The following is a 22,348-nucleotide window of genomic DNA, read 5'->3' as shown; positions in this document are numbered from 1 at the left end:
CACTTACAAGAAAAAAGTATGAAACTTTTGTTTAAATAATTTAAAAAAGAGTTTCTTACTGGATTAAAAAATGCAGAATAGTTTAATAATTCTATCTGAACTTTCGCACTCTAAAAATAGTCACTTACTAAAGAGTACCATTAATATTACACGCCACTGAAAAGCAAATCGACTGCACTTCACAAAATATTTTGATCAACTGTTCATCAGTAAAGAGTCCAATACAAAAGGTGAGTAGCGTAAAACATCCGTTATATGAATTTTTATGTTCATAAGCACCCTTCTTGTGCATGTTCGTTATTATGAAAAATACAGACGTTGACCACATTACCCGAATAGCCCACAATACCCGATCTTACTCTATAATATCTTAAAAATATTGTGTGAAAATTTGAAGTGAATCCGACAAATACTTTTCGAACTATTCAACCATTAATAAAGGGTGTTCGGGGGCTCCGGAGCATTCGAGAGCAAGTATTAAAACTTTAAATTCGTTTTTCTCAAAACTATGTTTTTTGAACTGCAGATCACTGTATCTTAAAAACCGCTTGGTAAAATTTACACTGCTTTTGAAAAACATAAAAAACTCGTGCAGGATCGAAGGATTTTGTTTTCAACAATTTCGATTTTTTTTATACAATTAATTATCGGTTTTTTCTAGAAAATCTGAAAAATATTTCCTGCGGCCGCCATATTGTTAATTTTGAAAAACAAAACACAAAGCTTACATCAGGCACAAGATTATCTATTAATAAAACTAATTTCTCTTGTCCGATTGATTTTAGATAAACCTCCAAGGAATTGCGATGATCACCGGTAGGGACTTCTAGAGAAACGGGCTCCTCCCAAACCGCGATAACTTTTACATTTTTTTTTTTTGTTGAAATTTTGATAAAGCCAAGTCGAAACATGATGTATTAATGCTATCTAACTACCCCTAACCCCTTAATTTAAGCGCAGCAAAATGCAAAATTGCTAATATTTTGAACTGTTGAAAGGAAGAAAAGCAGCCGCCGTCGGCAGAAAAATTATTTCTTATAACTAAACAAAATTTTTAAATACGATGGATTTTTCAATGAATTTAAAATTAATAAAAAAATAATAAATATTTTGCTTTTGTGGTAGGATGAATGGATGGTTTTGTAAAAAACCCCTTGAGTTACAACTTTTTTGACAATAAAGCACTTCATTTACTTGTGAATTTTAATAGGTTTAACAGTTGATTTTTTTTTATTTTTGGTTTGCATTTGTTCAAGTTACCTTGTAAACACCAGACACAGCAGTGTGGCGGAGAGTATGGTGAGTTGTTGGGAGAGCGCGGATTGTGACTTTTGCATGGCACGATGCAAATCGTTCTGTAGTTGAAAGGAAGGTGAAAATGTTGAAATGTAAATAACAAAATTAATGAATAATGCATAGTATACTAACAATAATAAAAATACTATTCACAATAACTAAATAATTATAATAAAATATAAAAAATAATACAAATAATTTTTATTAAAAGTTTGCTTTCCATGCTATTATGGCTTCATAAATCTGATTTTTCATAATTTAAATAAAGTTTTCGAATTTAGTTGAGTTCTCAGTTTTTCTGTTACGCATTTTTTGGTATTGTGATTTTTATGGAATACGGCACAGTAATAAATATAAATATATATAAAATAAAATATAACAAATTTGGGCTTTTAAGTGAAAAAGATGAGCGGCTCTCTCTAAGTAAACTATGACTCTACTAATTACGTAGAATGAACACTCTGTAGTCCGCAGATTAAAGTGTCCAAGCTTTGGCCATTGCAGTCCACGAAGTATGCGTAAAAAATTTATAAGTCGAACTCTCATAGAAATATTGTTTTTCATGTTCTTAGTAAAATTTCCCGGGAATCATTTTTGTAGAACAAATTTGCCCTGCAGTTTCATTTTTGAGGATCATTTGGACATCTGTTTTAAAAAAGTCAAAAAAGTGCTTTTAGATAGGCGATTTGAGAACTAAAATGCTTTGCAAAAATATTTGTCAGAAATTTTCAGTCCGGGGTTGGCGAAGGAACACTAGACGTTAATATAAGCATTTACTCGAATAAGGGCGTTAACCTCCACGTAGGTGACACGGTCGGACTTACACTTCTTAAATAGAAGACACATAGTGCGTGTTTGTTCTTGGAATTAGGAAAAAAAGTTGTCCTCTTTTTCGGAAAAAATCGAGCGCTGACCAATTCTTCAAGAGAATTCGTATGCGCCTTCAAAACCACTTTTAGATTTTCGGTGCGATCATTAATTGCTGAGATATCAATGATCGAAGACAAAGCGATCTCTTTCGCTCTCTCATTACCTCAGAGAGGAGCGGTTAAACAAATTGTCCGGTTAATGCAATGATTTTGCCAAAAAAAATGTTTCCAAGTTCGTGGGCACAAAAAGGAACAAAAAAAGATTTCAAAATGATAATCTCGAAACTTCATACTTATTTTCTTAGAACTCCTGTGCGTTGATTTCCAACTGAAATACAGCCATTTCAAAAATTACTAAAAATTTGGAACATTTTTTTTGTTCCATAATTTTTCCACTAGTCTAATAAAATAAATATAAAAATGTATATTAATTAAAATACAATAATAGGAATCTAAATTTGTTGTTGTGTGTTATTATGTTTTAGTAAGTAAGCAAAATAATTATTATTTAATTAGAAGATTCGAAAGTGAACTACTTATTCTTTGATACTTACGAACATATTTTCCAACGACCGCTTCGCCAGCCAGCAATTGAGGAATATAGGTATAAATAAATTTCTTAAAGGCGACCATAGTATCTGTAAGAGATATGAAATATTTAGATGGTAGAACTGTGATTGAGAATGGGCTTCGAAAAAGAAATGAGAAAAAAATGATAAAACCGTGGCTTAATAAAATAAATTGACATAGAAAAAGTACTGCTACAGTAGAGAGAGCTGTAAAGCACTCAAAAAATACTAAACACCCCAGAAAATGTGGCCTATTTTAGCAAAGGGACTCAAAATTAGTCTCAAGTTAGCTGAGACTTCAAATGACGTTGAGAAAGTACTCTCCTTCTTCATCAAAGAAAACCAAACAGAAAGGCTTTACTCATTTTTCAGATCAAGTTAACAAGTCTACCCTGGGCAAACCACTGTTCGAGAGACTCGTACAACTATCTGACCTATACATCAACAACCTTATACCGCACAGACTGTATAAAGTCATACTGTAATTAACCGTTAAACAAGTTGGTAATGTGGATGTGGAAACCAAATAGTGCGGTAGCGCTATTTGGATTCTGGATAAATCACCACTTGAACCAACCAACCAACCAACAAGAAGTGTACTAGAGTTGGAAGTACATATTTTTTCTACATTAGTGTGGAAATTGTGCTTTCTTCACCCTGCTATCGTCGTGTGTGTGTGGTACCGTGGTTTTTGTCAGTCTTCTGGAGCTTCCATCTTCCTATTCAAGTACGATAGCATTTCTATGGAAATTGAGTAGGCTATGATATGGATAAAAAAAATGCATATAATTCAATAAAGAATAATTCGGCAGGTAAATGCGAAAGAAGACTTATTTGAAGTATGGGTTACATAAATATACTTATAACTCCATGTACATAAAGTGCGTTTCATAACAATATCAAAGGGATATCGATGTCAATATGATGAGGGAGCTGGCCTCTATTCGGAGCCGGTCAACTTATTCAAATCAATTCGACTTCCTGATTATGCCAGTGTGTTCCAGGCAGAACTATTAGCAATCAGAGAAGTATCCAACTCACAAAAATACTCGTACTACAAAGAAATGAGTGCAAAAGTTTTTATCTTTTTAGACAGTTAAAGCCTTAGATTCTAGTTCCATTTCATACAAACTAGTTTAGCAGGTGGAGATGAACTAGAATTGCTTGATCATAGGAATGTAGAGGATAATGAGATGGCAGATAAGCTGGCAGAAAAAAGGTCGGCGCCTCATATAACAGGGGCGGTGGCAGTTGCTACCACATTCAAGACAATAAAAACATCCATTGCTTCACACTACTACACTTTAGCTGAAAGAATGTGCATTACAACAAGAAAAACATGACCGCCCTACAACATCCAGAAGACGTATCACTACAACCCTTACAGGTCACTAGAAGTAGGAGGTCATGCAGTCAGACTTAACCTCCTTCCAATCCCATCTGCAGAAGTTATCAGGCGGAGGGAGTAAAATAAAGTCTTTTCCACTATTTATGCAAATGTACAGGTCTAACTAGAGTCAGAATTCGCTCTTTCGGTATGTCTTTCCTACAGCAAATTGATGAAATCTCAGACATAGAGATACAAAGTTTGCTGTTATACTTGGAGCTCCCGAAGTGGTTCTGACTCAAACAAATAAAACAAAAAAACAACAAGATATCACACAAGAACAGTTGTAGTAAAACGGCGGTAGTCACTAACTTCGATTATTTTAGTAGAAATACTCAACCACTTCAACAGCAACAACAGCAATATCACAGGGACTTAGTAGCAAATGCGCGACATTTTTTTATATGAAAGCAAACTCCCAACAGCGTCAGCAAAAAAAAAAAACAAAACGTAAAAAAATCAACGTGACTTGCTAGCCATTTGAAACTTCACCTTATATCGAAATTTTATTGGCTATAACCCTGCATACTTGAAATATTTCTAAAAATTCTGATTAAACAGTTCGTTGGTTTTTCTTAATTTGCACAAAGTTTGAGACTCGGATTTATATGGTTTTTCTACGAGGGTGAACCATACTTTTCTAAAAAGCCATTAGCGTTTAATAAGAGACAAAAAAATTACCAAAACTTGTCAATGAGTCTCTTTACTAAAGTTATGGAACGCACTGTGTATGTATACACAAAATATTATAAAATTTCCGGTGTGAAGATAATTTCCTATACAGTGAACTTCCACTCATTATAGAGAGGCATTATAGAAAAACAAAATAATTTTTGATTGCTCGCTTGCAGAAATTTTTAGAACTTAAGAAAAAGTATGGCTAATATTGTCGAAAATATTATTATAACAGGGTCGAGTCCTTTATATGACACAAAAACAAATTGAGGACACTGCAAAAAACGTGAATAATATTTTATTGTCTTTAATGTGCCCAATGGCCGACACTTCGACCTAAAAGCACAAAAAACGTAAGATTAAAAGTGATTGTATAATTTTATAAATATTTAATTCTTTTCATAAATAATAAGAATGGAACGTTAATTCTATGTTTACTCACCGTTAATGCAAATGGTATTGTCGTAATTAATTCTAGAATGAAATGAAATGAAAGAATCTGTTGCCAGATATTTCCCTGCGAATAAAGAGGAGAAATGTTAGAACTTTAAATACAAACATTTTTGCAAGATAAATTTAAAAAAAAAAGATTCTAGGTAGTATTGTGACTAGCACTAATAATTATAAGGTTTACCATTGCTATGTTAACATCGAAACACTAAAGAAATAAAATAAAATAAATAAATAAAAATAAGCTGTTCCTTTATATTGCATCGCCAAAAGTTAGAATTGCCTAGCAGCAAAAATGGCATCAAAATTTATTTGGTTTTATTGTGATTAATTTTCACTAATCAACTTTTGCTTCAATAAAATCCTTTCAACATTAAATGCTTCTCTCGGCAGAGCAAAGGAGTATGAAAATGGGAGTATAAAAACTTCAAGTTTAAAATTAAATTTAAATACGCTCTTAAAAGCATGCAGTAAACAGCAGTCAGCTTTTAATATGCCGAGCACAGCAATGCCTTCGCTCATATCGCTCGATAGTTACCGAAATCTGATGAAATACAAAATTGCACAGATTGAAGTAAGAGTGTAGCTTTGCTGTGACGTAATTGTAGAGGAGGTGTGTGCAAGAATGAGGCCGGAAACAAAACTTCAGCGGGACAGTGGGCAACGAGTTGACGGGTGGTGATCAGCTAATCCACTTCCGTCGAAATATTCGGTTGGTTAAACACAATTGCGGTGGGGTGGTTTTAAGTTTTCATGCATTTTGTAGCGAAATCTTTTCATTTACTATATTTGTGAGGCAACTCTTTGAAGCCCATTGTTACAAATAACAACTTATTTCTAAATTTTAGATAATTTGTAGGGTTCCTTTGGCAAATCAAATATTGTTTGCTTGTTATTTGCTTGCTGTGGCTTCCAAGCAAATAAATTGTCATCAAGTAATCAGAAAATTAGCCCTGAGTCTTCAAACTGTCGGAGAAAGTGGAAATGAATCTAATTAATTTATTAATCCGTCAACCCGTTACCCGTTGTCCACTGCATTTGTATTCAAGGAGTTAGGAAGATAGTGTACGAATAGTAAAATTTTGTAAATATAGATAAGGATATTAGGAAAAAAGTAGGAAAGAAAGAGTTTTTTGTAAAAAAAAGAGTTTTAGAAATTCTAAACAAATCTCTACCATTACGACAGCTCATAATTTGCTCAGAAATATCTACCGAGAGCTAAGTATAGATACCGCAATATAAGCAGCTTTCTGTCTGTCTGTTTCCCAACAAACCTTTTTGTTTGACATGAGCTTGAGATGCATTTGACATGAAATAGCTTCCTAAACAGACTTGCAACAAGCAGCTTATAGTGCTCTCTACTTAAAATGAACTTTTTAATGGAGATTTTCTTAAATATTAAGTTGAGAAATTAGTAATTCTGTACTTTATCCCAAAGATGCTCCCCCAATTGGTATCAAATGAAATAATTTTGCCTTTTAATCTATAATTTTGATTATTTTTGCATTTTATTCAAGTTTCAATAAATTATTTCGACTAAAAGTTAATTATATGCATTTTTGTACTTTATGTCCTTCATCTCTCTCGCATCAAATAACTATATAAGCAGTATGCAGGAATGGTAAAAATAAAATTGCGCTCATCCGAGAGGGCGTAACGTCGCACTAGCCTAGTTGTGCAGTGCTGCCAACCCTTTGCTCTTCGCAATAATTTAGAGTTTTTTTCTACCCAAAATGCAAACATTTTTGAGTTTGGTGTCTGCTTCTTTTTTTAATTTGAAACTACCAAAATTGTAGGTTAAAAAAATTGTATAATTAAAAAAAGGCCACTCTGAGGAGATTTTAGTGCTTTGAAAATTTGTTAATTCTTATAAATTTGACGTTTTGAAAGTACAAATTTAATTTTTTGCTCCGTTTGAGGTTATGCAAGAATGCTGGATGATTTTTTTCTCAACTCTTCTTAATATTTAAAACCTTTCAATTTACTGAATACGAATTAAACAAAAAAAAAAAAAAAAAAAAAAAAATACCACACAATAATGAAAAAAAAAAAAAATACCAGTCTAACGGTTAGACTTGATAGAAGTGAAACCTTCCGTAAAACAAACTGAGAGAGAATAAGACGAAAGCAGCATTAGGAGCGGGATAATTATAGGTTCATTATAATATTGCTATAAAGTTCATATTTTATTTTCTTCATTTTATCATTATTCATCCTCAATGTTTTCAATTTCAACAAATGATACGAGTGGCTTATGATAGATAAAATATGATACAAATGCTTTGGTTTCGATGTTGTCAAAAAAAATACCCAAATGGACCGAAGAAACAGACTTACAAATTTCTTCCATTTTCGTCTACTTGTATTCATATAAAAATTTATGGCTCTTCCCACCAAAGCTAAATGTATTAGTATATTTTTTCTTGTATTTATTCAAGGCCAAAATCCCGGCGGTACTGCAATACCGGGTCAACCCGTGGCAGAGGCGGAGCAAGCCCCTAAAACACTCCGCCCATTTCCAAAAATCAGTTTAACATTTGTTGTCCTCCGATGGAGGATCTATGAGATGTTAAGCTGATAACCACACTACCTAGTCAATACATTTTAAATAATAAACCTAATAAACCTTTTGAGAATTACACGCTCACAAAAATTATTTATATCAACATATAATATAACGCTTCGTAACTAAATAACTTTTAGGCCAGCACCTACAGCATGACGCGGTAGCCGAGCGACTAGCAATGTGAGCTTCCGATCCAAAATCCTTGGTTCGAATCACAAGAAAAAGAAAAAATAAAAGTTATTTTTATTTAGTTCGTCGCTACGTTTATATCAACATATAATATAACGCTTCGTAGCCAAGTTGGTCGCTTTTTTCGTTTCACTTTTTCCCAAATCACTCCCAACGATTCTAAAGAAGTTTTCACTTCAAAAACATAACGACTTTTTTGTGAAGGAGTATCTCATCTTATTACATGTCCTAAAAAAAGTATAGCCAAAACCTTTTTTTATCTTTTTTATAAATGGGCATTTTAGTGCTTTTTATACCCAAAACTAAGCAACAGCTGCCATTCGGTTTGCCATTGATTCTTTTGGCGGCCACAAGTCACACGGACCACATGGCATTTATCCTGCCATGCTGAAGGAAGGCATAGAGTCCGTGGCTGCAGCCCTGAAGAAATTCTTCACTGCATGCCTGGTACTGGCTTATATACCACGCTCGTCGAGGATGGTGAGGGTCGCATCCATCCCTAAGGTTAGGAGAGATGACTACACCATCCCCAACAGCTTTAGACCCATCAGCATGACCTCTTTCATGCTGCAAAGTCTCGAACGGCTAGTGGAGTTGCATAGGCGTTAGAAGTCGCTGAAGGTTCAGCCACTCTCTCCATTTCAGCATGCCTAGCAAAGCGGAAAATCCTGCGAGTCGGCACTACAAAACCTTGTTGCCAGGGTAGAGCAGGCCATTGACAGGACGGACTACGGTATGGGCATCTTTTTGGATATAGAGGGGACTTTTGATAATGCCACTTTCGACAGTAAGTGCAGCTCTACCAGTAGACACGGCGTAGATCGGATGCTAGTGAATTGGATTCGTTCAATGCTAGCTTAAAGAATCGTCGCGGTGCGGGTAGGGGAGGATCTGTTGGTGTAATCCGGGGTTAATAGAGGCTGCCCCTAAGGTGGTGTGCTGTCTCCATTGCTCTGGTGCATGGTGATCGATTCTTTTACTCACCACCTTAAATGAAACTGGAGTTTACACACAAAGATATGCGGTCGACGTTGCCTGTTTATTAACGGGCCCTTCGCTTAGTAACATCTGTAGAAAAATGCAGAAAACTCTGGATATGATTCACACTTGGTGCTATCGGTAAATCCCATTAAAACTGGTATTGTCCTCTTCATCAGAAGAAGGAATCTTGATGGACTCGTTTTGCCTAAGCTAAAAGGAGTCACAATCCAGCTATCCAAATAAATCAAATATCTTGGAGTAATCCTCGATAGTAAACTTCTTTGGAAGTCCTACGTTGAATCAAAGACATCCAAAGCACTGACAGCTTTGGGAAAACGTGGGGTCTTTCTCCTAGCAAGGTCCTATGGATCTACATGGCTGTGATAAGACCTATTATTACATTACATATGCATCAGTGGTCTGGATGAGTAGACTCTCTCTCGTAGGAGTCAGGAGGACGTTATCAAGCCTACAACGCATTATGGCCATCTGTTACGCCGGAGCTTTTCCGACTACTTCAGGCCCGGCGTTAGATGCTATGGTTGGTCTACCACCACTTGATGCTTTGAAGGTCATCTGCAGGCTGAAACACAATGAGAACTAGTACGGCCCCTGTCCGTCATTGGAAAACAGAGAAGGCATGGACTTCGGTCCGACGATTCTCTCCATGCCCCTTGACTCCATGCCATCAAGAGTCGTGCCAGAGGTTCAAACACCGCATTTTCACGGATGGCTCCAGCACCGAGCATAGCTCCGGTTCTGCGGTCTACGTTGAATTCAGCGGGACAAAACTGCACTTTGCTCTTGGAATGCGTGCATCTGTGTTTAAAGCGGAGGTGTGTGCAGTTCAAGAAGCGATGAACTTTGTTGTGGGAAACCGATGGTGAGGAGGAATTTATAGACTTGTTAAAATGTCAGCCGTCATTTTGGAAAAATAAGAGCAATATAAGGACTTAAATTTGAAATAAAAATCGTTGCAAATTTTATTAGAAAATATACAGTTGATAAAATCGCTAGTATGTAAAGTGTTAAAAAAATTAAAGTTAAATGCGTAAACTCATGTCGCCTTTTAAACCAATCCTGCACCCAAATTTAACCACTTCTCCCCCTCTTTATGGCTTTCCTTCTTTTCCAGCATAAATAAATGCCATACATGGTAAACATTTTTTGCCCTACAAACACCAGATGATAAAAAAGGAAAGCTAAGTAGAGCTGAGTGAAATATTGAACTAATTTTTAAAAAAATATGTATTTTACATAATTATAAGTATCACATTTTATTTAGAAGAGGCAAGAAAAATGTCAGCAAGAAAGAACTAAAACTCCGATGATAGACAACAAAAAAATTATAAATTGAGTTTCGAACCTAGTCACACAGATGCCCAATTGCCCAATTGGACTAGTTGGACGCCACAAAAATCAACTGCTATTGTCAAATGCGCTGAGAGCAAAAAAACGGGATCATAATAGGGGCTACCGCAGTATAGATAAAAAAGCGATACCAATATATATGTATTTGTTATATTATGTAATAAACTTTTTGAATTTAGTTAACATTTTTATTTAGCAAATTAATGGAAACGGGATGACCGAAAATAGGTATAAGTTTTGACCCTTATAAAAACAAAAAACGTTGATTGTCAACAGTGATCGTATATAATGTATATAATTTCCCAGATAGTATAAAATTTCCCAGATAGTATATAATTTCCCAGAACAGACATATTGATATAGTATTTCCTTAGCTTAAATATTTCTACTCACCTTATAGCCTAGATATGTTAGAAGAACCGCCTCCGTTAGTGATACTAATGCTAAAATTAATTGTGCCGCCCACAGCACTGTAGGCCGATTCACCCATAAGATAGCCTCCCAATTGATAATGGGGTTTTCCTGAAACTCCTCTTCCGTTAATTGAGCCGAAACGAGAAATTCGGTTTTATTGCTCACTGAGCAGCCATAACTAGTAGAGAAGAAAGGAATATGAAAGTGAATGCGAATGAGAAGGCTGATTCTATATATACTTATGTGTAATTAGTACAAAGCTCATTCTTATCCACTGCGTTAAATAACTATAGCACAGGGAATTATTGCGTGGCACGAATTCTGACAATTTATTTGTTCCTTATTGAAGTAACTTGCTTTTTAATGAAAATATAGCTCATTCTTCTAAGAAAAACCATGTAAAAACCAGTTTCCAACTTTTTTCAAATCTAAATAAAAATTCAAAAAAGTTCTCAATTTAAGAACCATTTGAAACTTGCATTTTATTATATTAAATTTCCATGAGGTATATAACTACCGCAGTAGCTGAATGGGTTGGTGCGTGACTACCATTCGGAATTCACAGAGAGAACATAGGTTCGAGTCTCGGTGAAACACCAAATTAAGGAAACCATTTTTTTTATAGCGGTCGCCTCGCGGCAGGCAACGGCAAACCTCCAAGTGTATTTCTGCCATGAAAAAGTTCCTCATAAAAACATTTGCCGTTCGGAGTCGGCTTGAAACTGTAGGTCCCTCCATTTGTGGAACAACATCAAGACGCACGGCACAGATAGGAGGAGGAGCTCGGCCAAACACCCAAAAAGGGTGTATATATATATATATATATACTTACAATTATTTTTTAATTTTTTTTAATTTGAAGATATTCTTATAAAAGGTGAGAAATTTTTAGATTGGTTTTTCTTAATTTGTAAAATATTTCAAACACTGATTTATATGGTTTTTATAGAGGAATGCAATTTATTAAAAAAAGAAAAAAAAAATATTTAAAAGAGATAAACAAAGTATAAAAAACTAAAAATAAAATTTTCTGTGCTATAGTTACATATTTAGCGCATTGTGCGCCTGTCATTTTATTTAATTTTATTATTTTTATCGTAAGGGGTTACATACATACGTCTAGAATTTTCAAAATTTTTTTTTTTTACAGATGATTATTCTTTATAGTTATAGGCGTATTTCTGTGGAAGTCGATTGCAAAAATTCCCCATAGATACAAAGTTATGGTAGAAAATGTAACTTCCCGACGAAAGTTTGATGCGCACAGGTGGCTGATACGTTGGAGGCAGCAAAAATGCACTTGAAAGTTTAAATTTGTTTTTCTCGAAAATACTTTTTCCGCCACGGTCTGCATGATAACTCATACAGTTTTTAATGTTTTTTGATGCGGTTTTTTTTACAAATATTCGAAAGGTTTTCTCTATAGTCTATCGAGCCAGGTTTCTGATATTTTTATTAAAAAATTGTATAAACATAATTAAAGTGTGACATTTATGACATAAAACGCTTTTAAAATGTCGTAAATTGAAAAATTTTTCTAAACTCAAAAATCTGGCTCGACAGACTATAATAACATCTTTATTTTACAAGATTTTTTTACATTTTACAGGTCCATTTACATTTCAAGGAGTAATGATGCAGACCGTGGAGCAACTTTTTTTTTCATTTTACTTTAGGTCACGTGCTTTTTTATATGCTAATGTTTGTAAAGAAAAATTAAAATAAATTTTTTTTAATAAAGTTTAAGTACTGATAAGCAATGAAAAAAGTTTTTTATATTTATATCTATTGTTATCCCTTCTTAAGGGTGGTTAAGTTTAAAGGGCCGGTGTTCATTTTGAATAAAATACAATTTTTTTAGGAAACTATTGTCATTTCTCTTTATAATGATAATATTGGTATGGCTTAATTACTTATGGAACAAAATATCGACCAAATGGCCACAGCGGCCTCGGCGGCACACCTCCAAAGACCATCAAATGCAAATAGTTCCTTATCTAATAAAAGCAAGTTTTCTTTTAGCGCATTTTTGGCGTTGCTGGACGTATGTCAGCCCATAAATAGTTTTTCAAACTTCCTTCTTTCGTGTAAATACTCCCAAAAGACTTTTTTTGTAAATTTTTATTAAGTTTTCATTCCGAGTAATTATACATTTTTAAAAACTAAAGAGAAGTTCGTTGTGATTTTGTATAAAATAAATTAGTATTGAGATACACTATCTAAATCATATAGAAATAAATAAACGATTATTTTTCGCCATTTATTTTTATCAGCAAGAATGGAGGCCTGTGAGTTTATGTGTTTATTCATTCTCTTTTTAAAAGAATTGGCTATCTTTTTATTGTGACAATAAACATATAAAGACCTTGCGTAATTGTAATTCGCAATAAAATTTGTGTACGAAAATTCACCACACAAAATAGTCAAAATCCTGAAGTTGACTCTAATTCATTTTGATTTCTTTTTTAAGTGGTGAAATTCTGTTAAAACTTACTTTTAATAATATTTTTGGTGCTTTCTACTCAAAATTAGTGCATTTAACTCACCATGTAGCAAATGTTGGATTCGTATCCGTTATCACACGTAGTATATACAGAACACATGCTAGTAACTTAAAAAACAAGTCGGCGATGCGTATTCGTAGGCCTGCAAATAGAGAATAAGGAATAGGAGATGAAATTATTGTAGAAAGCGTCGAGTGCAAAGACCAATTGCTAGTAAGTACTATTATACAAATGGCGTAAAATTAGTCATGCAATTTTTTTTTTGAATCACTTTTTTACAAAAAAAAAAAAACAAAAAATATTTTGGGTGATGGAGATATTTATTTTGACCTTATACACTTTATTGTTTGTCTGTGATTGACGTGTGCGCTGTTTGCAAAAACTGTATATCTTCTGGAAGGATGATTAATTTTGTGCCACCTTGTATTAGTAATATGTACACCAAATAAGTTACAATTATTCTCATTGCATTATATATATACATATATATATATATATATAATAGGCGCGTACACCCTGTTTGGGTGATTGGCCGAGCTCCTCCTCCTATTTGTGGTGTGCGTCTTGATGTTGTTCCACAAATGGAGGGACCTCCAGTTACGAGCCGACTCCGAACGGCAGATATTTTTATGAGGAGCTTTTTCATGGCAGAAATACACTCGTTTGCCATTGTCTGCCGAGGTGCGATCGCTTTTAGAAAACACTTTTTCTTAATTTTGGTGTTTCACCCGAATGGTAGTCACGCACCAACCCATTCGGCTACGGCGGCCGCAGGACAGCAGTTAAATATCTTTTATTCGAGTGAACTGAATAGTGTCAGCAGGCAACATAAGAGCGCACTTAAATATGAAAAAAAAATTACTATTCCAGTGTATAACCCAAACAGCAGTTACAATTTTGCGTTTGGATGAGATTCCGTAAAAAAAATATTTCGTCTTTATGTGCCTAAAAACAATGATGTCCAATCTCTGGAAGGGGAGGGGGGGAGGCCAGAGAGTCCACATATGAGCTAAAAAGCTCCTGTTGGTTATTTCACTTGAACTTGTTGGCCATCTTGCAACTATTAAAGTATGTGAGAACAATGTCTTTTCTGAGATGTTCATTGACTTTTAATAATCGATTATACTTTGCTTCAGTTAAACAGATACATTTTATTGTTTTATTGCTATTACCTGAAAAACTAAAATCTGAGGTCGGGTTTTTTTCATTGAAATTGAAATTAAAAAAAAAAAGTTATTTTTGGAAACCATATTTTTTCTCACAATCACAAAACCCAAGAGAAATCTGCCGGTACTGAAAATGTTCTAGCTGAGTGCCTAAAAGCTGACGCGAATGTCGCAGCAGAAGTATTATAGCCCCTTATTTGAGATATCTGCAATTCGGAAATAATCAGATCCGAAAGGAAGCGCGCGATATTGATAAAGTTGCCCAAAAAAGGGTAACTTGTCGGATTGCAACAACTGGAGGTGTATTGCAATGTTGACAAAATATTTAATAAAATCGTTTTAGATTGTTGAGTCAATAAGTACTAAGCTACGGAAACAACAAACTCGATTCCGGCAAAACTGCTCCTGCATTGATAACTGCAATACTAAGCGAGTCAAAAAAAAGTATCTGCCGTTCGGAGTCGGTCTAAATCTGTAGGTCCATTCATTTGTGGAACAACATCAGACGCACGCCAAAAATAAAAGGAGGAGCTCGGCCAAACACCCAAAAAAGGGTGTAAGCGCTAATTATATATGCATATACATTAATATATTCGAATATTGAATATAATACCACCCTTTACATGCCATTCGTTTACTAAAAAATCATTTGACTCTGAGAGAATACATATGGGAAGCCTTAAAGAAGGTAGGTATTCCGAGGAAAATCATAAATTTAATTTGCTAGAATGTCGGGAATTTCCGAGCTCTTCACAATGGAAAGCTCAGTGAAGATTTTGCCTACACTACTGTAGTCAGGCAAATATTCGACTCTGTATATTGTGAAAAATCCTGGAGAGTGAACACTAGTTTCGAAGAAAATTAGAAGAGTATGCAGACGAAATTAAACTCGGTGCTTTATAAACAGGTCCCCGTGCAATACACTAAAGATATGGCAGCCAAAGAGTAATAACAAACGAGCAGGTCTGGAGAATGACACGTCTAAAACGCGCCAACGACGAAATAAAGAAGAAAAATATGAACGAATAGCGCATACTCTGCGTAAGCCTTATGATAAAATATTGCAGACCACCTTGACTTGGAACATACGAGGAATGAGAAGAAGAAGCATACCATTGATGACTTGGCAAAGGACTATTTGCAATTAAACTGGAAAATCGTTTAATGAACTGACAAACTGAAAAACGTTTAGAAAACTTTTGTTGAAGCCTTAAGTTCCTAACGAATAATGGAATAAAAAGTAATAATAACTTTTTTCTTCTAAAATGTAAAAAATATTAATATTAAAGTGTTAAAAATAACCGAAAATATTTGCATATACAAAACTACGTGGTCCGACACTCGAAGTGTGACCAACTAAAAAGGCTATAAATTTAGTTTGGAAAATTACTTTTATTCAATTCAAAGTAAAAAATGTGTCAAAATAATACAAAATTAAGAATCAATTTACGTTTGCTCAATATGACCACCTTTTGCTTTGACTATGGTCTTGAGAGGGTCCAGAAATGAATTGCAAGCTGCTCGAGAGTGACTTGCAGGTATTTTGGCCCACTCGCGCACAATGGCGTTTTTCAGCGCCTCGAGACTGGTGAATCTTTTAGTTCGGAATTTGCTCTCCAAAATTGCTCAAAGAGAATAATCCATCGGATTCGCGTCTGGTGAATTTGAGAGCCATTGTGCTGACGTTATGAAGTTCGGAACGTTGGTCTTTAGCCATTCTTGTTTCACGCGAGCTTTGTGAGACGATGCCGAGTCCTATTGAAACGTCCATGGTGTGCCACTGAAATGTTTGTCTACCCACTGCTTGAAAGCAACCTCCAGAATACTTTCCCGATAATATTTCGCATTTCCCTTGACGCCGGGCGCAATGAAAACGATTGGAGAGCGCCCATCTACGGTTACAGCGGCCCAAACTATTACCTGTGGTGGGTGCTGCCTACTGGTGGCCAATCGATGACTCAAATTCTAGTATGAACGGTCAATAAAATAAACTCTATCATTTTGGGAGTTTACGAATTGCTCAATTTCAAAAATTTTCTCGTCGGAAAACACAATGTTCGGAAATTCGCCGTTTTCGGCAAAGCCAAGCAACTCCTTCGCTCTCTCAAGTCTGATTTGTTGCTGCTTTGGTGTGAGATCATGCGCATTTTGGATCTTGTAAGGGTTGCCTTTGAGATTATTTTTCAGTATGCGGCGTATAGTACGGTCAGATATTTTCAGTTCTTTCGCCATTTGATTGGCACTTTGCGACTTGAGCGAACGCTTTTTCACTTTTTGAATCATTTCACATCACGTTGCAGTCTTTTGATGACCACCTCCAAGACGTTTCGGGATGCTACCAGTAACATTTTAACGAGTAGTGGTGCGATAAACAAAAACTTTATTTACTTTAAGGTGCTCGAGCGCACGAAAAATCGCTGGTTGTGATTTTCCAGCCAAATATAATGCAATCACACTACTAAGTTTGAAATCCATTACTGCTTTTCTTTTTTCGCCTTTACTCTCGGCAAAATGCTTCCGGGGCCTTATAAACAATACTCTGGATTGTCATTAAGCCAAGCCGACAGCTGATGCCCATACATTTCGAGTACCGGACCCTATACTTGCCAAAATGTTCAATATTGAATAAGTTTCTTATTATACTCAGTCCTATGAAGGGAAGCGAGTGGATTTGAACGAAGTATTTCTCGTCATCAAAAAGGAAGTCAGTAGATAATTTATCTTGCTATCAAGTGCTACTTTGGACTATTGAAACAATTGGGTGGTAAAGTCCTCCCTCAACGAACAAAATTAACACTTTATAAGCCCTTACAAGCCCCGCCTATTGCATGACAGAGAAGCTTCAACGATGACAAAACATCCGACGCTTTGAGAAAAAATTTACATATGTACATATATGGAAGGACGATTAGTGGATCTTTGCGCTTTAGCGACTGTAACAGTTTTATTCTGCTGGCTTCGAAACCAAATATTCCGGGGTGAAGTACTGATAAAACAAACGCTGACACTTGGCCACATAAGTCTTGAGTGCTTCCAACATAACTTTACCTTGGTATCTTAATGGCTTTGTGTGCATTAGCGAAACTTTTCGAAGTCATTTGCAAGTCTTTATCAGCTCATTATCAACTCATTGTGAATTCATTGTCATGTCGTGCTCAAACAAAATTGTTCATGGGGAAGTAAATCATGTGAAATGCCGCCGGTAATGATGGCAAATAATGACAAATAAAGCAAACGTAGCGAATATGCGAGTAGATGCAGATCAGAATGGGATACTTAAGTAACATCTGTAAATATAATATATTTATATGAGTTATTGACAGCGATTGCCAAGATGTCAACAAAGGCGTAGCTTTTGCGTGTCTCTCCTGCGGGCTTTCTATGCAAAGTCAATATTGAATAACCTTCTGATTTAATGTGCAATTAGAAATGTAAGCAATGCATTCAGAGCAACAACAATTTCAGGTGTTTACTTACCCATACGTATATTCACGTAAAGGTATAGGAGTAAATGTGTGCGTTCAAAAGTACGCGCAGATGTATAAGTAAAGGGTGGTTAAATTTTAAGGGCCGATGTTGAATGTAAACCACACCTAAACATCAAGTTTGTTTCTTGATTTCATTTAACATTTTTAAATTTCAGATTAAGTGAATTTGAACCATGGAAAGATACACAATCGACCAACGCGTTAAAGTTATTCAGGCTTATTATGAAAACGGACGTGCATATCGCGCACTTCGTGATTTTTTCGGTCAATTTAATCGTCCAAATGTGCGTACAATCGGAAAAATTGTGCAAAAGTTTGAGCAAACCAGGTCTGTAGGAGATGGGAAAACACCAGTGTATGCTCGTACAGCTCGTACTGCAGAAAAAATTGCTACTGTTCGCGATAGTGTGGTTGAAAAGCCGTCCACCTCAACTCGTCGTCGTGCCCAACAATTGCACCTCTCACGCTCGTCGTTGATGAACATTATGCATAAAAACTTACACGCTAACAAGGTGGAATTGACTCAAGAACTAAAGCCTCTTAACCATTTCAAGCGTCCTTAGTGGTCAGAATGGTCGCAGGAAATGGCAACAGTGAATGACCAATTTTCGAAGAAAATCATCTTCAGTGACGAGGCACATATGAGGCAAATGATAGTCCAAGAGTGATTGCCGAAAAACCAATGCACCCACTAAGAGTGACTGTTTGGTGCAGTTTATGGGCCGGCGGCATCATTGGGCCGTATTTTTTCCAAAATGAGGCCGGTCAGGCAGTTACTGTGAATAGTGTTCGCTATCGTGAGGTGATAACGAACTTTTTATGGCCCGAATTGGAAGATATGGATGTGGACGATATGTGGTTTCAACAGGACGGTGCCACTTGTCACACACCTAACGAAGCAATGGCTCTTTTGCGCAAAAATTTGATGGCCGAATAATCTCACGTCGCGGCGATGTCAATTGGCCGCTAAGAGCATGTGATTTGACACCGTTGCACTTTTTTCTTTGGAGTTATTTGAAAGAAAGGTGTACGTCGATAAGCCAGCCACAATTCAAGAGCTAAAGGATGAGATAATTCGGCACATTAACGGTACAGAACCTCAATTATGCCTCAGCGTAATCGAAAATTTGGACCATCGGATGGAGGTGTGCCGCCGAGGCTACAGCAGCCATTTGGCCGATATTTTGTACTATTCGTAATTGAGTCATACCAATATCATCATAGTAAAGAGATAAGACAATAATTTTTCAAAAAAATTGTATTTTATTTAAATCAACACCGGCCCTTGAAACTTAACCACCCTTTATAAATATATATATAGAAAAATATGAATTGTGGAGAGTCGAAGTATGGCCTTTAACGAATGCCATCAACAGCTAAGTTTTATTTGGTATTTTTATAAGAGAGATTTTTCAGTCTGAATTTTCAAAAAGTACATATATGTAGTAAATTTTTATCAGGTGTCTGACTATGCTCTGGGGAGCAACTGAATATTTCTCTGTCAAGCTTATACACCAGGGTGCCAGGTTACAAGGACTTTCCAGAAAAGTGTGTGCTTGATGCGCTAGATCGAAATGTTACCATCGAAATGTTAAGGATTCGTTTGACTACCTGTGGTCCGGTCTTAGACCAACTGATTATAATCAGTGATGCCGTTATCATTTTACTTCTTTCTCGAGGCTTACACTGCGACACTTTCTCTACTCTTCTACATGAATACTTCGGTACGAAATATTTTGATGTTGAAAAAAAATAAAAATCGATTACAAATTGCTGCAAATCTCTAAAATAAAAGTATTTGTGTATTGCAGAGAGGACGTTGGTGGTGAAAATGTATCAAAAGATTATTCTAATATTTTGCAGGAAAACTCAAGAAAGCACCAGTAGAAGGTAAGATTCGTCAATTAAAACTTACATAAAAAAATCAGATCTTAAGAAATTTGATAATTTTGATATGAAGTTTTTTATTTTTATCGATTTCACTTTTTTTTATTTCATCGAACTCTTTCCGAGAACAATGACTTCCCAGATTTTTCTGGTGACGAGTAGCTAGGACGTTATCGAGAGAGCTTCTAAGACTGAAAAAATCACAATTATTGTTAATACTGGCAGGCGCTCCTAACCGAGCACTGCCCGACGGAAATCCATGCGAGTATCAATCAACTTAGCACAAAAAAGATGATCTACTATGTAAATCTTGTTGGGAAGGATAAGGAAGCATTCTTGCTGTCTACATCGATTATACTTTTTTGAGTTGGATGTACTTTGAGTGGACGAGCTTTATTTTTTTACCTTCGACAAGCTGCTGAAATTCTTAAAAAAATCTTGTAAGTTTTTTGTCTCTCTTGTCCTACCCTGATAGGTATGGCAAAAATTTTGAAAAGCAATATGGACCGTATCAAATATATTTATAATAAATGCAATACAAGTGCATGAGTGGCAACGTAACAATTCTTCGATATAGGTGAAATCGCAAGTGAGGCAGCTCAAAATGTAAATAATTTCTATTTAAGTTTGCCATTTAAGCACTTTTTTTATTACTTTCGAGCTAAGCAAACCTTAGAAAATCATTTAAATAAAATTATTGTAGATCCAAAAGGAAACAAAAAATATGGAAAATCCTAATGTAATGCAAAAAAATCTCATAAACCCAATCTGTGATATTGCGAATCGCTGCTGAATTTCAACAAAAGCGAGCCACTTCTGAAGCAGTCGGTGACTGTTGATGAAGAATGGGTCTCATACGACAAAGTCAAGCGAAAATTGTAGTGGTCGCATCGGAATGAGCTAACTCAATGTGTGGTCAAACCGGGATGGACCGTCATAAAAGTTTTGTTGTGCGTTTCGTGGGATAGACAGAGAATTATCTACTATGAACTGCTGCATTACGATCAAATTCTTAGCTCGAATCTGTATTGGCAAGAATTGGAATATGTGTAGAAAACATTTGGCCACTAGAAAGGAGTTGTGTTTCAACAGGACAATTCCAAACTAGATCGATATTTTCACTCCCCAGAAAATCGGAGGACTTGACTGGGAGATTTTTAAATAAACTTTATAGCGCGGACAAGACGCCAAGTGATTAAATACTAACTGTTTCTACCTGTATCAAAGAAATAATAGTTCCCAGACAATGTTTGATATTTTCTCCGCATGAAAAATGTCTTGCCTTCCTTGTGTGCAGAAAATAAGCAATGGAATCATTTAGAATTTTGAACGACTTCAAACTTTTATTGAGTTGAAATGAAACTGCATACCAAGAAGTTTTCTAAAAAATTTGAAAAGTAGAATATATGGATGATAATTCGCTGAAAACTCGTAAATTTTTGGGATTTTTTTTTACAAAGCTTGCTTGTTTTTTTAAGTTTTTAGAGTGAAACAAACTATACTATTATACAAAATTAACGAAAAAAATTGAACATGAGAAATATTCTGAATAGTGTTAAATGGTTAGCTGACTTAAATACGTGATCACTGATATAAGTTTTTTAAGAGCTTAAAATGCTAATACAAAACATAAATATTCTTGACTACCAATTTTTGATTACCGAAACGGGAGCTCCTTTCTTATTTCGAAAGAAACAAAGACTCATGATGCCGCCAGTGCTGCATGAACAAATTTTAAATTATTTTCAATGTAAACTTCCACATTTTGAAAGCGTTGTCCTGGCGTGATGATTTGCCAAACCTTATTGTAGAGAAATTTCAACACAGTTTGCCATTCTCAGCTGTTAAACCATAGTTATCGACATCGATTGTTCTCATGCAACTAAGAAAACACCCGATACATATATATATGTATATGGTAAAAAATTTGTCTCAAGAGAAGTTTACCAATTTTTGGCAATTAGAACGTAGGTTACAATGAGAGTCGTACTGGAATTGGGAGGTAATTGGCAAAAAGTTATCAAAAAAATGGTGGCATATTTAAAATAAATCGAATGATCCTAACTGCGCTAGATGAAACTTTCAAGGAAATGCAAAAATAATGGATTTCTTAGTACTACACAGTGCAAGTTTTAGTTTTCAGAGCAAACAATTGAAATAAAAAAATTCGTAATTTTCCTACTCCACTTGGCCGTATTTCATTTAGCTGAAGAAATACTGAAATGAAGAAATATGTAAGACTGGTATATTTTATTTGCTTAAATACGCCTTTTCCTAATTTTTGCTTAAATAATCCTTTTCCTAATTATTTATCCTAAAATCGAGATAAAAAGTAAGGCTTTCACACTTTATTTGTTTAAGTAATCCTTTATTCAAATGTTTCGTTGCACCTGAGCTGAAATATACTTATAAACAGCATTGTTATTGCTTTTGTAATTGAATTAAATTATTTTTGTTACTAATATTTGCATACATATGTTGCAAGTTGCTGTGGTTCACCACTTACCAACACGAATGCTCGTATACACAATTACGA

At 35.2% G+C, this 22,348-nt stretch overlaps 1 protein-coding gene and 1 pseudogene across 4 annotated transcripts in view; both read right to left on the bottom strand.

The window, feature by feature from the left end:
• The window catches only part of LOC129243560 (potassium channel subfamily T member 1), a 180,165-nt gene that overhangs the window by 105,071 nt on the left and 52,746 nt on the right, over window positions 1–22,348 (bottom strand). For all 4 annotated transcript variants that reach the window (XM_054880657.1, XM_054880656.1, XM_054880660.1 and 1 more), the window contains exons 3-7: window positions 13,314–13,413; window positions 10,747–10,945; window positions 5,239–5,313; window positions 2,720–2,803; window positions 1,261–1,355 (exon numbers count right to left, since the gene is read on the bottom strand). In XM_054880657.1, the coding sequence (XP_054736632.1) occupies window positions 1,261–1,355; window positions 2,720–2,803; window positions 5,239–5,313; window positions 10,747–10,945; window positions 13,314–13,413 (553 nt within the window). The remainder of the gene's footprint in view (window positions 1–1,260; window positions 1,356–2,719; window positions 2,804–5,238; window positions 5,314–10,746; window positions 10,946–13,313; window positions 13,414–22,348) is intronic.
• LOC129246584 (U2 spliceosomal RNA) lies at window positions 7,676–7,859 on the bottom strand (annotated as a pseudogene).

The sequence above is a fragment of the Anastrepha obliqua genome, chromosome 4 (assembly GCF_027943255.1).
Source record: "Anastrepha obliqua isolate idAnaObli1 chromosome 4, idAnaObli1_1.0, whole genome shotgun sequence".
Classification (NCBI taxonomy): Eukaryota; Metazoa; Arthropoda; class Insecta; order Diptera; family Tephritidae; genus Anastrepha; species Anastrepha obliqua.
Note: the sequence above shows the minus strand (reverse complement) of the source record. Positions and strands in the feature narration are given on the sequence as shown.